The sequence below is a fragment of the Pseudorca crassidens genome, chromosome 2 (assembly GCF_039906515.1).
Source record: "Pseudorca crassidens isolate mPseCra1 chromosome 2, mPseCra1.hap1, whole genome shotgun sequence".
Classification (NCBI taxonomy): domain Eukaryota; kingdom Metazoa; phylum Chordata; class Mammalia; order Artiodactyla; family Delphinidae; genus Pseudorca; species Pseudorca crassidens.
The window spans coordinates 45,584,478-45,598,203 of record NC_090297.1 but is presented as its reverse complement, the minus strand read 5'-3'; the positions used below and the strand labels follow the sequence as shown (position 1 = coordinate 45,598,203).

Sequence of the window (13,726 nt, the reverse complement as noted above, 5' to 3'; positions counted from 1 at the left end):
ATCTGATAAGGTATATATCTTATCTGGGGATAAGGGATATAACTTATATTTAGAATATATAAAGATCACTTACAACTCAATAATAAAAAGACATGCCCAATTTTTTAAGTGGGCAAAGGATTTGAATTGACATTTATCCAAATAAGATATAGAAGTGGCTGAGAGCATATGAAAAGTCGTTCAATATTACTACCCTTCAGGGAAATGCAAATCAAAACCGCAATGAGATACTTCATACCCACTAAGATGGTTATAATCAAAAAGACAGACAAGTGGGAGGTACAAACTATTGGGTGTAAGATAGGCTACAAGGATGTATTGTGCAACATGGGGAATATAGCCAATAGTTTGTAATAACTGTAAATGGAGTGTAACATTTAAAATTGTATAAAAATAAAAGATAAAAATAATTTTAAGAAATTCAAAAGGATTCCTAGCTTTTTGTTAAAAAAAAAAAGACAGACAAACAATAACAAGTGTCATATACTGCTGGTGGGAATGTAAAATAGTTCAGCCACTTTGGAAAATGTTCTAAAATTGATTGTGGTGGTGATGGTTGCATAATTCCATGTAGATTTTAAAACCATTAAATTGTACACTTTGAGTGACTTTTATGATATGTAAGTTTTATCTCAATAAAGCTGTTTAAACAAAAAGACCAACTTGTATAAACAAAGCTCCTCTACGTCATCAGCATCATCAGTACAAAATAAGAATTGTATTAGAAAGTAAGGTATGATTCATGGAAGCAATAAGAACTGTAAAGTACCTAAGAATTAACCTATCCAAAAATGCACTAGTCTTTTATGGAGAATTTTTTAAATTCTAGTAAAGGATATATCCCATATAAAGTAAAACTTGGGACTTCCCTGGTAGCGCAGTGGTTAAGAATCCACCTGCCAATGCAGGGGACATGGGTTCGAGCCCTGGTCTGGGAAGATCCCACATGCCGTGGAGCAACTAAGCCCATGCGCCACAACTACTGAGCCTGTGCTCTAGAGCCCGCAAGCCACAACTACTGAGCCTGTGCACCTAGAGCCCGTGCTCCGCAACAAGAGAAGCCACCGCAATGAGAAGCCCACAGACCGCAATAAAGAGTAGCCCCCACTCGCCACAACTAGAGAAAGCCCACGTGCAGCAACGGAGACCCAGCGCAGTCAAAAATTAATTTTAAAAATTTTTGCTTAAAAAATTAAAAAATAAAGTAAAACTCCAATAGATGGATAGATTAATAACATTCCAATAAAAATGTCAGAAAGATTTTTTGAGGACCTAGACAAATGCATTTTAAAATGTATATAGAAGAATGAGGGCGTTCAAATAGCCTCCAGGGCATGGTGTGGATGCTGTTGTCCTCAGAATAGTTTTGAGAACTTTAAAGAGAGGTTTTCACCCTATCAGATATGAATGCATACTTGCAAAGCCATGGTAAATTTTTTGTTTTTTGTTTTTTTTTGCAGTACGCGGGCCTCTCGCTGCTGTGGCCTCTCCCATTGCGGCGCACAGGCTCCAGACACACAGACTCAGCGGCCATGGCTCACGGGCCCAGCCACTCCGTGGCACGTGGGATCTTCCCGGACCGGGGCACAAACCCGTGTCCCCTGCATCAACAGGCGGACTCTCAACCACTGCGCCACCAGGGAAACCCATGGTGAATTTTTTTTAATTGCAATATGGTATTGGTGCATGAACAAACAAAAATATTTGGAGATATAAATAAGAGGGAGAAGATCTTCACAACATCCAAAACTGGTGGGGGATTCCTTTACAGAACTCTTGCACATCAGAAGTGAGCCACAGGTTCCAGATTGGACCCCAAGGCTTCACTTAGGTGGGGACCTCAAAAACTCAAGCCTGCCTGCTCCACTGTTCAAACTTTGACTTGAGAAGACAGACCTGAAATTTCTCAATAAGGAAAGGAAGGTATAGTTAGTTAGTTGACTTGTAATTTGGACAGAATGAAAGTATGATTATATGGAGATATTATATTACAGTTAAGAAAATTGAAACTCAGAGATTTTAAGTAACTTGTCCCAAATCACACAGCAAGCACTAGATCTCTCATGTATAATTAATATATTGCATGTTATTCATTGCATGCTGTCCCCTTCTCACGTATAGTTAAATATATTGCATGTTATCCGTTGCATGCTCTTCCCTTCCTTTCCCCTCTCCTCTCCCCTCCCTGCCCTACAAGTCTGAATAGGGTTCTTCCAGGTCAGTGTCCTCTCTGGGGCTGGCGCTCTGGCCTTACTCACCCTGAGGGATGCTCTGGAAGGCTGTGGAGTCCTTGTTCATGGTGTCACTGGTGGGGAACCCCAGTGGGAACTGGCCCACCTCGACACTAGTCATCTTGCTCCAGCTCCCCGGATTCCCCCCTACGGGCGCTGTGTGGATGCTCTTGTCCTCGGAACAGTCCTGCTGGCTGCTCAGTGTCAGGGTGGAGGTGTCACTGAAGGTGAGGCTGGAGACCAGGCTCAGAGTCTCATTGGAGCCCAGGATCGGGGTCATGCATGAGGGTGGAGAAGAGGTGGAGTTGGGTCCCTGGGTGCTGGAGTGCAGGCTGATAGCCCCGCTGGGACCAGGAAACCGGGTCAAGCATGAGGCCTGAGTGATGGTCATGTTCAAATCAGACTTGGGATTGTCATTTGAAGCCATGTTGATGGTTCCCTTGGAACTCGTGTTCCAGGCTGCACCAAAGGTTCTTTTTGAAACAGATCCAGAGATGTTATGTGAAACCAAAGTGATGGTCTCGTTCATGTCTGGCATTAGGGACCCAGGAGAACTTGGAGCTGCATTCAGGTCCAGCTTGGAGATGTTTCCTGAGCCCACACTGAGCAGCTTATTGGAATCAGGATCCAGAGAAGAGTTTGGGGCTGGAATAAGGAGAGCTTTTGAGCCTGGCCTGGAGATGCTTTGGCCCAGAACAAGGGTTTCTTTTGAATAAGGCCTTTTAAATGGGTTTGATTCAGGCCTGGAAGGACTGGAGTTACTCTGACCCAAAACAAAACTCTTGCTTGGGAGGGAGCTGAAGGCCTCCTCAGAATCTGGCCCAGAGCGGTTCCCCAAACTCAGACCCTGGGTTTCCGTAGAGCCAGGGCTCAGAACGAGGTTTGAGGATGGACTTAGGGCCCCCTGTGAGTCAGCTGTCGAGATGTGATTGGAATCCAAACCCAAGGCTTCACCAGAGTGGGCAGTGGTGACCTGGAGGCAGGCTGGAGCTGCGGCCCTGCTGTCATCAGGTCTGGGGGTGTTATCAGATGCCAGGCCAGGGGCTTCCTCTGAGACAGGATTCAGAGTTGGATTAAGGTCTGGAACAAGAACCAAGCCAGGACCCAGGGGTGGATTCAAGACAGGAACAAGTTCTGTATCTACGTTGGGCCCAGAGATGGTGTCAGAGCCTAAACCAGGGGCCTCAGTGGAGTTGAGAGTGGGTATCATCTTTGTGTCTTCACGGAGGACCAGACTAGCCCCTGGATTCATGGCCGTGCCTGGTCTGGAGTTCTCTCAATGCCACTGCTCCCTTCTGTCCAATAGCCTACTGTTGAGCTCCTGAGAGGGAGAAGGCAAATTGAGCCTCACCTGTTGAAACCCTTCCATGGCTCCCCACCGTCCTTAGCATGAAGTCCCTGGGGTGACTTACGAGGTCCTTCATGACCACGTCCAGCCCACCTGTCCAGTCCCGTCCTGCACAGCTCTCCCCTGGCTCTCTCAGTTCCAGCCCCATCCCCTGTGTTCCCTTCTTTGACCACACCCTGCTCCCTTGCAGCTCACGGCCCTTACATGCAATTGCCTTGTCCTGGAACCTCCTCCTACTGTCCTTGCCGATCCCACTCTTCTGAGCAAATGATTCATGGCACTTTATTCCAATGACTTGTTTAGTGGTCCAGCCCCTGCTAGAGATGAGCTCCCCACTGGAGAGAACTATGCACATCTTAGTGCCAGGGGCATCCCCAGCACCTAACACAATGCCAGGTCCACAGTAAGAAGCCCACAAATACTAGACCAATGAGGATCCCCCTTAAGGCAGAAAAAGGGAAGGGGGAGCCTCCTTACTTACCCTACTTCCAGCCAACCCCTAAGTTCCTAGAACTATTCTGTGAATGACTGTGGTTCTAGATTCCCAAAGCAGCCTTGACAGAGCTGCCCACGGCCCTTAGCAGTTTGCTCTGGGTGCGGCAGGCACCTGGGGCAATCAACCAAAACAGAGCCTGTCTCAACCCAGCAATCTGACTGCTGGGTGAACTCCCCAATCCTCCCACTCTATCCTGCCCCCATACCTGGGCCACCCTTCCTACGGGAATTGTAGGGACAGCTCACCTGCATGCATGGTGTTCTTAAGCAGGAGTTGGTCCCTGGGAGGAGATGCAAAAGGAGAGCAAGTCAGGCAAGAGTGGCTTTTCCAACACTTACTGAGCAAAGTCTAAAGTCCAGGCATGCACATCTGCTAACAAAATCTCCCTGCACACACACACACACACACACACACAGTCCCAGAAGTTAGGTATGACTACTGCATTATATACTTAAGGAAGTGGAGGTCAAGGGGAGGAAGATGACCCACCCACTGGCCCTCAGGGCAGCCAAGACCACCTCTTTATGCCACCTGACTTCCTACCCTCAATGGCTTCCCATTGTCTTCAGGACAGCATCCCCAATCCTTAGCAGGACCTAAAAGGCCCTTCTGTGTCTGGACCCAACTCCCTTTTCTCCCTTCTTGCTCCTCCATACTCCCTCTATACCCCACTTCTTCATTCCAACATCCCTCAGCTCCTTTGAGTTTCTCTGAAGAGCCAAGCTCCCAGGTTAATTCTGGCCCTCCATAGGTTGGGCACCCCCTTCTCCAGCCGCATTCCCTGACTAACACCCACAGCTTCACCCCTTCAGATTTCAGCTTATATGTTATGAGACTTCCAGGTCCCCCAGACAGGTGAGGTCCACTTATAAGTTCCCAGGGCATCTTATCCACGTCCTTTCTTGGCACACAATATCTGGTTTCCTCACTAGACAAGAAGACCCATAAGACTCTAGCGCAGCACCTGGCACACAGTGAATTTTCAATAAGTGAGCTTGTTATTTCATCTTTTTATCTCTTCATTCATTCATCCATTCTGTCACTAGTTCATTTCAACACGTATTCATTTATTATTCATTTATGCACTAACTTATTCACTAAGTCATTTACTCATCCCATAAATTTTGCTGTGCATGTTTATGGCTTGGCTTTGGAAAAACATAGATCTGGAGTCATGTAGTCCTGGGTTCAAATCTCAGCTCATCCTCTTAGTAGTGTTAGTAAATCTGGGGAAGAGACACTCCCGCTCTGGCTCTCACCTTGCCCATCTCTAATATGGGGCACATAAAGCCTGCCACCCAAGAGTAGTTGAAGTCTCAGTGTCTGGCATGCAGCCCACGTGGCCCACTGAAGGGCTTCTCTAAATGTTAGTACTTGTTCTGCTACTCTCTGCGAGGCACTGTGGGCAGAGAACAGTAAGGTGCTCAGAGCCCAGCGGGACCTGCCGTCACCCCCAAGCACGCAGTTCATGCAGACCTTTGCAATCTGCCTCAGAGGAAGGAAGCGTTCACCTACCATCAGCACCAGAGGTGATTTTAACCTGAAGCTAATGAAATTGAAAATATCAAGCCTCCTTGCTCATATAGCTCTTTTCCAAAGGGACTGTCCTTAATTTTGTGTTCACGTTTTGTCTTCTTCTACTTAAAGAGGAGCCTCCAAATCATAAAAAGCCTCAAGCTCCAAAACACCCTGGATCACCTCACCCGAATTCTCCCCTCGTGAAACACACACACACACAGGCTATAGTTAACAAAGGGAGGCATTTTCAACCTGGAAAAAAATGTGAGTCAGGTACAGCCTATGAGGCAGTCAGCAGGATTTTGTAAGGCCTCACCGGTTTAGCCTGTGAAAGAGAATAATTTCTACCCCTCTGATCCAGCAGATGCACAATACTGGTCACTGGGCAGGAAGGCACATGTCCCAGCTCTGGCTGACCCTCCTTCATCCATGAGAAAAGAGTGATCTCTCCCACTTTCTCCTGTTCCCTCAGTCTTCCTCCTCCACCCTGCAGCAGACAGGCAAGGCTTCAGAGCTGCCTGACAGTGAGGGGTAGCCCACATCTTACCCTCCACCAAAGGGAAGTTGTACACTGGGAAGAGTGACGGTTACTGAGGGGCTTGGGTGGTACCCAAGAGAGCTAAAGGAGGTCACTGCACAGCTACCTATTGGCCTTTGCCCCCAGGCTCTGGGGCTCCAAATAAGGAGAGTAGAGGGAGGCCATAAAACACCTAGTGCAGTCAGAGACCAACAGAACCATGCACCGATTCCCATCCTCTCTCCTCCACTTCTGTGAACCTTTCCAGGCCCTTAACAGGGGTTTCTGGAGCTCTCCGGAGGAGGAACTACCAGTGGGTCTTCCGGTTCCTCTTTGAGAACATGTTTATCAGTCGTATAGGCCTGGAATGTGTTAGGCACTCGTGTGAGCAAGTGTGCCCACACACCTGACACTGAGGTACCTCAGACCTAGAGAATCCGAAAGAGAACATGCCAGCTTTCCTCCATATCAGACCCTCTTATTCTCCTATGTTGCAAGAAACTGGCACCATTACCCAAGCCAGAAAAAATATTCTTGACTACTCTCTTCTTCACTTGCTGAATCCAAATTTGGCCAAGGTCTGCTAATTCTGGCTCCAGAAAATCTCCCAAGTATCTCCCCATATCTCCATCACCACTGCTAAACCCAAGTACAGCTCCCATTGCTTTGGGGCTCTGTCTTCGAATTGCCCTCTCAACAAGGGTCTCTGTGTGTAAGGGCAGCTCCCAATAAACCATTTTCCAAATTGAGCCACAAAGATCTTCCTTTAAAATTACATTCAATAGTGTGGTACTGGCAAAAGGATAGACATATAGGCCAATGGAATAGAACTGAGAGTCCAGAAATACATCCATGCCTCTATGGTCAATTGATTTTTGACAAGGATGCCAACCCCTTTCAGTGGGGAAAGAATGGTCTCTTCAACAAATGGTGGTGGGACAACTGGAAATCAATATCTAAAAGAATAAATTGGACCCTTTTCACACTAGATACAAAAGTTAACTCAAAATGGATTAAAGACCTAAATATAAGAGGCATAAACACATAGGCAAAAACATAGGCATAAATCTTCATGACCTTGAATTTGGCAATGATTTCTTAGATATGACACCAATAGCATAAGCAACAGAAAAAAAAATAGGTAAACTGAACATCGGCAAAATTAAAAACTTGTGCATCAAAAGATACTATTAGGAAGTGAAAACACAACTTACAGGATGTAAGAAAATATTTGTAAATCATGTATCTGATAAGAGTCAAATATCTAGAACATATAAAGAACTCTTACAACTTAACAACAAAAAGACAAACAACCCAATTTAAAAATGGGCAAACAGGCCTTCACTGGTGGTGCAGCGGTTAAGAATCCACCTGCCAATGCAGGGGACATGGGTTCGAGCCCTGGTCCAGGAAGATCCCACATGCCACGGAGCAGCTAAGGCCGTGAGCCACAACTACTGAGCCCGTGTGCCACAACTACTGAAGCCCACACACCTAGAGCCCATGCTCTGCAACAAAAGAAGCCACCACAATGAGAAGCCCATGCACCGCAACGAAGCGTAGCCCCCACTCACCACAACTAAAGAAAGACCGTGTGTAGCAACGAAGACCCAACGCAGCCATAAATAAAATTAATTAATTAATTAAATTAAAAGAAAAAAAAGAAATCCATACCAAAATACATCATGAGTAAACTTCTGAAAACTAAAGGCAATGAAAAAAAAAATCTTAAAAGCAACCAGAGAGAATTACCTATAGGAGAACACCAATTCAAATCACAGCAATCTTCTCATCTGAAGCCATGGAGGCCAGAAAGAAGTGGTACACATTTTTTAAGTGCCGAAAAAAAAGAACTGTCAACCACAAATTCTATAACTGGCAAAGTTATTCTTCAGGGGTGAAGGAGAAATAAAGAAACTCTTAGATGGGACTTCCCTGGTGGTCCAGTGTTTAGGACTCCATGCTTCCACCGCAGGGGGCATGGGTTCAATCCCTGGTCAGGGAACTAAGATCCCACATATGCCGCACAGTCTGGTGCCCCCCACCAAAAAAAAAAAAAAAAAAAAGAGATTCTCTTAGATGAAGGAAAAATGCATATGCAAATTCAACCGTGCCGATCCCCTCTTAGAACCTCTCTGTGACTTCTTATGGCTTTTTAGACTATGGGGTGTGGGTTATGTTATATTTCCTAAAAGACAGATTCCCGGGCCTCCCTCTTAGAAATTCCACTTTGCAGCCCTGAGGAGGCTCTGAGGGGGCCTTTTATCAAGCTCTCCCCCTCCAACCCTCCCCAAAGTGATCATCACATAGCTGGTGGACAGGCCACAAGGGGAGACCCTCTAATCTTCAGTCTGATGTCTGTTTCTTTTGCCAGGACCCTCAGCCCACAGGCCTTGCCCCTCCATCTCTCCAGCTACATCCATCCCCTTCCCCAGCCCTATGCTTGAGCCCCTTTCAACTTCTCCTAGTGCTTCAAATGAGGCCTTTGCAAATACTCTTTCCTCTTCTTGTAAACTTCCCCAAGACTACGCAGCTAAACCTCCATCACTTCCCCTGGTTAACATCTAGTCACTTTCCAGATGCCAGCTTAGGTGTCTTTTCCTCCTGGAAGTCTTCTTGGGACCCTCAAATGTGGGTAAGGTGCCCACCTCATGTGATCACCCTGTACCAGAGGATTGCTCTGTTTACTTGTATGTCTCCACTTTAGAAAATGAGCTTGGTGAGTGTCTATTACCCCTGTTTTCCCAGGACATGGCATAGTGCCTAGCACACAGAGAAGGTTCAGAACACTTTAACGGAATAAGGGGATGAATGGATGAAAGACAACTCTTCAAGACAGGTATCATTATCCTCATTTACTGGCATGTTAATTCAGACTGATCAGGGACATAAATAGATTTTTGCAAAGTCCCCAGAAAGTGGCAGAGGAACGATTCAAACCCAGGTATCCTTAGCTCACAGTTTTCCCTACAAGATCCCAGAGATTCCCAAGGTACGAATCACTCAGTGAAGCCAAGTCTTCCCGTTTCCCCCATTCCCTCTGCCACTCTTGGGCCTCTACCCTAGAGGAAAAGTCCAGTGAAAACAACGCGCCTCTCCTGATGCCCAGTTATAATGCACAAATCCAGGGCTTTGGAGTCAGCTGGACTTGAATTTGAAACCTGCTCTGTCTCTCACCAATGGTGTGAACCTGGGAAGGTTAGCCTCACCACACTGCACGTCTATATTAATACTCAATCCACAAGGTAAGATAGGGAATAAAATGGGATAATGCACACAGGGATGATCGTAGCGTCTGGCCCCCAGCAGTTCCCCACATAAACGTCCATCCTCACCGTCCCTTCCTCCCCCTGGGTGATGGCTGGGTGGGGGCCGTGAGAAAAGGATCAAGTCTGGCTTTTAGCTTCTCAGCCTCCTCTTCCCCCCAGGCTGTGGTAGTCCCTCCTGAGTCTTCTGACTCTCCCTCTCCTCTCCCGGACTCCCATCCACCGCATTCTCAGAACTTGATAGCCTAAACTCTTTGTCCATGAGCCTTAAGTGCTGATGTAAAAGTTCAATGTGTTACCTCCACCCGGGGCATCCACATGGTAACAGAAATTCAGCCGTTAGTCAAAGATATGACGTTCTAACTGTGGAATTACAGCCAGAGCGGGAAGACTTTTACCCAGGGAGGGGGGGTCAAGGTGGTAACTGCCTTGTGGAGGCCGCCTCCACCCCTGGGACTTCCCCAGAGCCACACTGAAGCTTACCTAGGCTCCCCCCAACTCCAGACAGTGTCGTGGTCTTTGTGAGGTCACCATGACTCAGAGTTCCCAGCCAATGAGGCCCCTTCTCATGCCTACACAGTGGGAAGAAGCAGGAAGATGTCCTTTCAAAAAAGGAGCTATCGGGCTTCGCTGGTGGCGCAGTGGTTGAGAGTCTGCCTGACGATGCAGGGGGTGCGGGTTCGTGCCCCGGTCCAGGAAGATCCCACATGCCGCGGAGTGGCTGGGCCGGTGAGCCATGGCCGCTGAGCCTGCGCGTCTGGAGCCTGTGCTCCGCAACAGGAGAGGCCACAACAGTGAGAGGTCCGTTTACCGCAAAAAAAAAAAAAAAAAAAAAAAAAAAGGAGCTATCTTCTGACCCTCTACCACTGCCTGGAAATGACCTACCTCAGGGACTTCCCTGGTGGCACAGTGGTTAAGAATCTGCCTGCCAATGCAGGGGGCACGGGTTCAAGCCCTGGTCCGGGAAGATCTCACATGCCGTGGAGAAACTAAAGCCCGTGTGCCACAACTACTGAGCCCACGTGCCACAACTACTGAAGCCCACATGCCTAGAGCCAGTGCTCTGCAACAAGAAAAGCCACTGCAATGAGAAGCCTGCGCACTGCAATGATGAGTAGCCCCCGCTCGCTGCAACTAGAAAAAGCCCGCGCTCAACAAAGAAGACCCAACACAGCCAAAAATAAATAAAATAAAATAATTTAATTTTAAAAAAAATGAAATGAGCTAGCTCAAACGAAGACTGACTTCCTTGCCTGGCATTCGAGCCTCCCCATAAAAGCCCCTCACCCTGTGACCTTATGCCTCCATTTATTTTTGGTGACAGACTGGTTCCAAGGAACAGGGCAGGTTTGGGGCACAGCAGACCTGAGATGGAATCTCGTGGGTAGTGCTGTGTGTGCAAAGCGCTTGTAATCAGACAACCTGTAACGAGGAAACCGAGACCTGCAGAGGGAAAAGATTAGCCCAAGGTCATGAGCTAGGATGCTGCATGTGTCCTTTGTCTCTCTCGGGCTCCACCCTGCTTCTGCAGGCACAGATAACAGTGTGGAGGTGGGGCAGGCCAGGAGACCCAGAATGTGAAACCCGGATCCTGTGATAAGGAAATGAAGGCAATGCTATTATCTTCCTAAAGACGAGCTGCTTAACGATGAGCAATAACTAAGCTAACTAAGACAACCAGTGACTTCAAACTTCAAAACAGTAGTGGAACTGTCCACTAAGCTGTATTCCCACTTACCCAGATCATTAGACCCTAGGAGAGTCTGTGTACGTCATGTGATGCTCTGAGTTCTACGGCCCGGAAACCTGCCTCCTCACACGTAGTCCCCACCCCCAGGTGTGTCAGCTCTGGAGAGTGGGTCCCCTTCTGTCTACCTGGGATCTCGCCTTTGCGGCCCCTTCCCCCACCCCCTGCTTCCCCACTCCTGGCCCTGCACCTCCCACTCCCCCCGCTGCTTAGCTGCTCCTCCACCTGTTTGTTTCCGTGGCCTCCCAACATGGTCTCTCAGAAAAAATCCTCCAGCAAACTTGCTTCTTTCCCCGCAGCCCCTCACTCGCTCTTTACCTGCAGTGACAAGAACCCTTTCTGACTCCTCCGTCTCCTCCCCTGGCCTCAAGCACCCAATTAATCACCAAGTCCTTCTGCTTCCAAATCTGTCCTGTCCCTCCAACTCCATACCCTCCGTCCTGGCTGAGGTCCTCACCATCATCGGAAACCCAGATTCTGGCCAGTCTTCTCAATAAAATCCAGCTCCATCCTGCAGCTAGGGAGCATCCCTGACAACTCATTTCCTCATCCACACTCCTTGGTCTGGAATTGAGGCCCCTTCACAGTCTGCCTTGTTTCTGCTCCCTTTTCAATTTTTTAAGTGTGTACTGAAGCACCATATACAAACAGAAAATTGCACATACCGTGTCAATTTTGATGAATCTTCACTGAGTGGGCGCACCCACGTAACCAGCACCCAGATCTAGAAATGGAACCCACCAGGATCCCAGAAACCCCCCAGTCACTATCCCCGCCCCGCGGAGGGTAAGTGCTATCCTGACTTCTAACAGTACTGTTTAGATTTGCCTGTTTCTGGACTTTATACAAATGGAATTCTCCAGCACAGACTCTGGCTTCTGGCTGCTTTGGTTCAATATTAAATTTGTGAGATTTTACATATCTTTGCACGTGTTGGCTGTTCCTTCTTCTAAACGTTGGCTCCCCTCTAGTCTCTTCCTGATCTTGATCTCTTTCCAGAGCCTTCAGGAAGTTAGCTGTTCTTCATATTTTGTCCAGAGCTCATAACTGCTGTCTCTAGGAGTGTTGGTCTGATAGGAGCTACCTTGCCATTACCAGAAGTAGACTCTCTCCTTTTTAATTTTTATCTTATTTTTCTTCCTTTTTCCTTTCTTTAGGATTCCTGAATTTGCCTTTCTTCTCTCACTCCTTTTTTCCCCTTTTCTATCCGTATGGAATTTACATATTTTGTATCTATTCCTTAGGGTTCCTCTAGCCATTTTAATATGCATGCTTTACGTAGAAAAATCTAAAATTAAGTAATCCTGTTATCCTCCTCCAGAAAAATCAAAACACAAAAGACATAAGGACCTGAGAAGAGTTTAACGCTAATCAGCCAACTTCTATACCATTGTTATCCTTTATTTTAGTCCTGTTCTGATTTTTAAATCCTACCAATTAGACATCATTGTTTTATGCAATCAGTGTTTGTTTAGATTTAACCAATATCTCACCGATATTTTGTCTGATCATGTAACCGAGCAGGACTCTATGGGGCCTTCCTAGACAGAACACCCCTCCTTTTCCTCCACCTGTCTCTTGTTTGTAGAAAAACTTCAGCCTCCTAGGCCTTCCCCAAGTTCTAAAGAATAAATTTAATCAGAGGAGTGAGAAAATGCAGAAGCAAAGGAAAAGAGTCAGAGTTAAGCAAGACAACATAATAAGTGTAACCATTAAACAAAGTCAAGAACCTTTAGTTCCTCCTCAAGGGCTATAGATAATATCCTGAGTCATGTCCTTTGAGCTATTTTTCAGATACTGAAAGCCCCACCAGGTGGAAGACGTTAACCGTATGCCACCCACAGCACTTAGACCTCAGACCTCTTGCAACCAGAAGGTTGATGATGTTGACTCCCTATTACCTCACCACCAACCAATCAGAAGAATGTCCACCAGCTGATCACACACCCCACAACCTCCCTCCCTCACACTGTCCTTAAAAACCTTTCCTTAAAGCCATCAGGGAGTTCGGATCTTTTAAGCACTAGCTGCGTAAACTCCTTGCTTGGCACCCAGCAATAAATGCTGCATTTTCCTTTATCACAGCCTGGTGTCAGTAGATTGGCTTTACTTCACACGGGCGAGCAAGTGGACCGATGTTTGGTCCGGTAGCAATCATTTTTTTAATTCAATCTCAGACCTTCCATCTGGGATCCATTTCCTTCTGCCTAAAGAATAGCCTTAAAAAAAAAAAAAAGAAGAGCCTTGATAAATTCCTTAATAAGAGTTTACTAGTGATAAGCTCTTTTAGTTTTTGTTTACAAAAAAAATTTTGTCCTCATTCTTGAAAATATTGTCACTGCATGTAGAATTCTAGGGTGTCTGTTATTCTATTTTAGCACATCAAAGTGAATATCCCACTGCTTTCTGGCCTCCATTGACGTTTCTAGTTCATTATTCCACTGGAATCATTCCCCAGTCTCATCTCCTACCATTTCCTCCTACACAATTTCTGCTTTAGCAACACAGTGGTTTCCCAGAACTCACAGTGATGTTTCTTGCCTCTGTGCCTTTTCTCATGCTGTTCCTTCCATGCAGAATGCTGTTGCCCTCCCATTCCTCCC

General features: G+C 46.7%; 1 protein-coding gene across 1 annotated transcript in view; it reads right to left on the bottom strand.

Moving 5' to 3' along the window:
• MROH7 (maestro heat like repeat family member 7) overlaps window positions 1–10,236 on the bottom strand; it is a 50,238-nt gene extending 40,002 nt beyond the window's left edge. Inside the window, exons 1-3 of the mRNA XM_067726275.1 lie at window positions 9,860–10,236; window positions 4,321–4,355; window positions 2,259–3,552 (exon numbers count right to left, since the gene is read on the bottom strand). Coding sequence (XP_067582376.1) covers window positions 2,259–3,483 — 1,225 coding nt within the window. The 5' untranslated portion in view covers window positions 3,484–3,552; window positions 4,321–4,355; window positions 9,860–10,236. The remainder of the gene's footprint in view (window positions 1–2,258; window positions 3,553–4,320; window positions 4,356–9,859) is intronic.
• Between the last annotated feature and the right edge of the window lie 3,490 nt (window positions 10,237–13,726).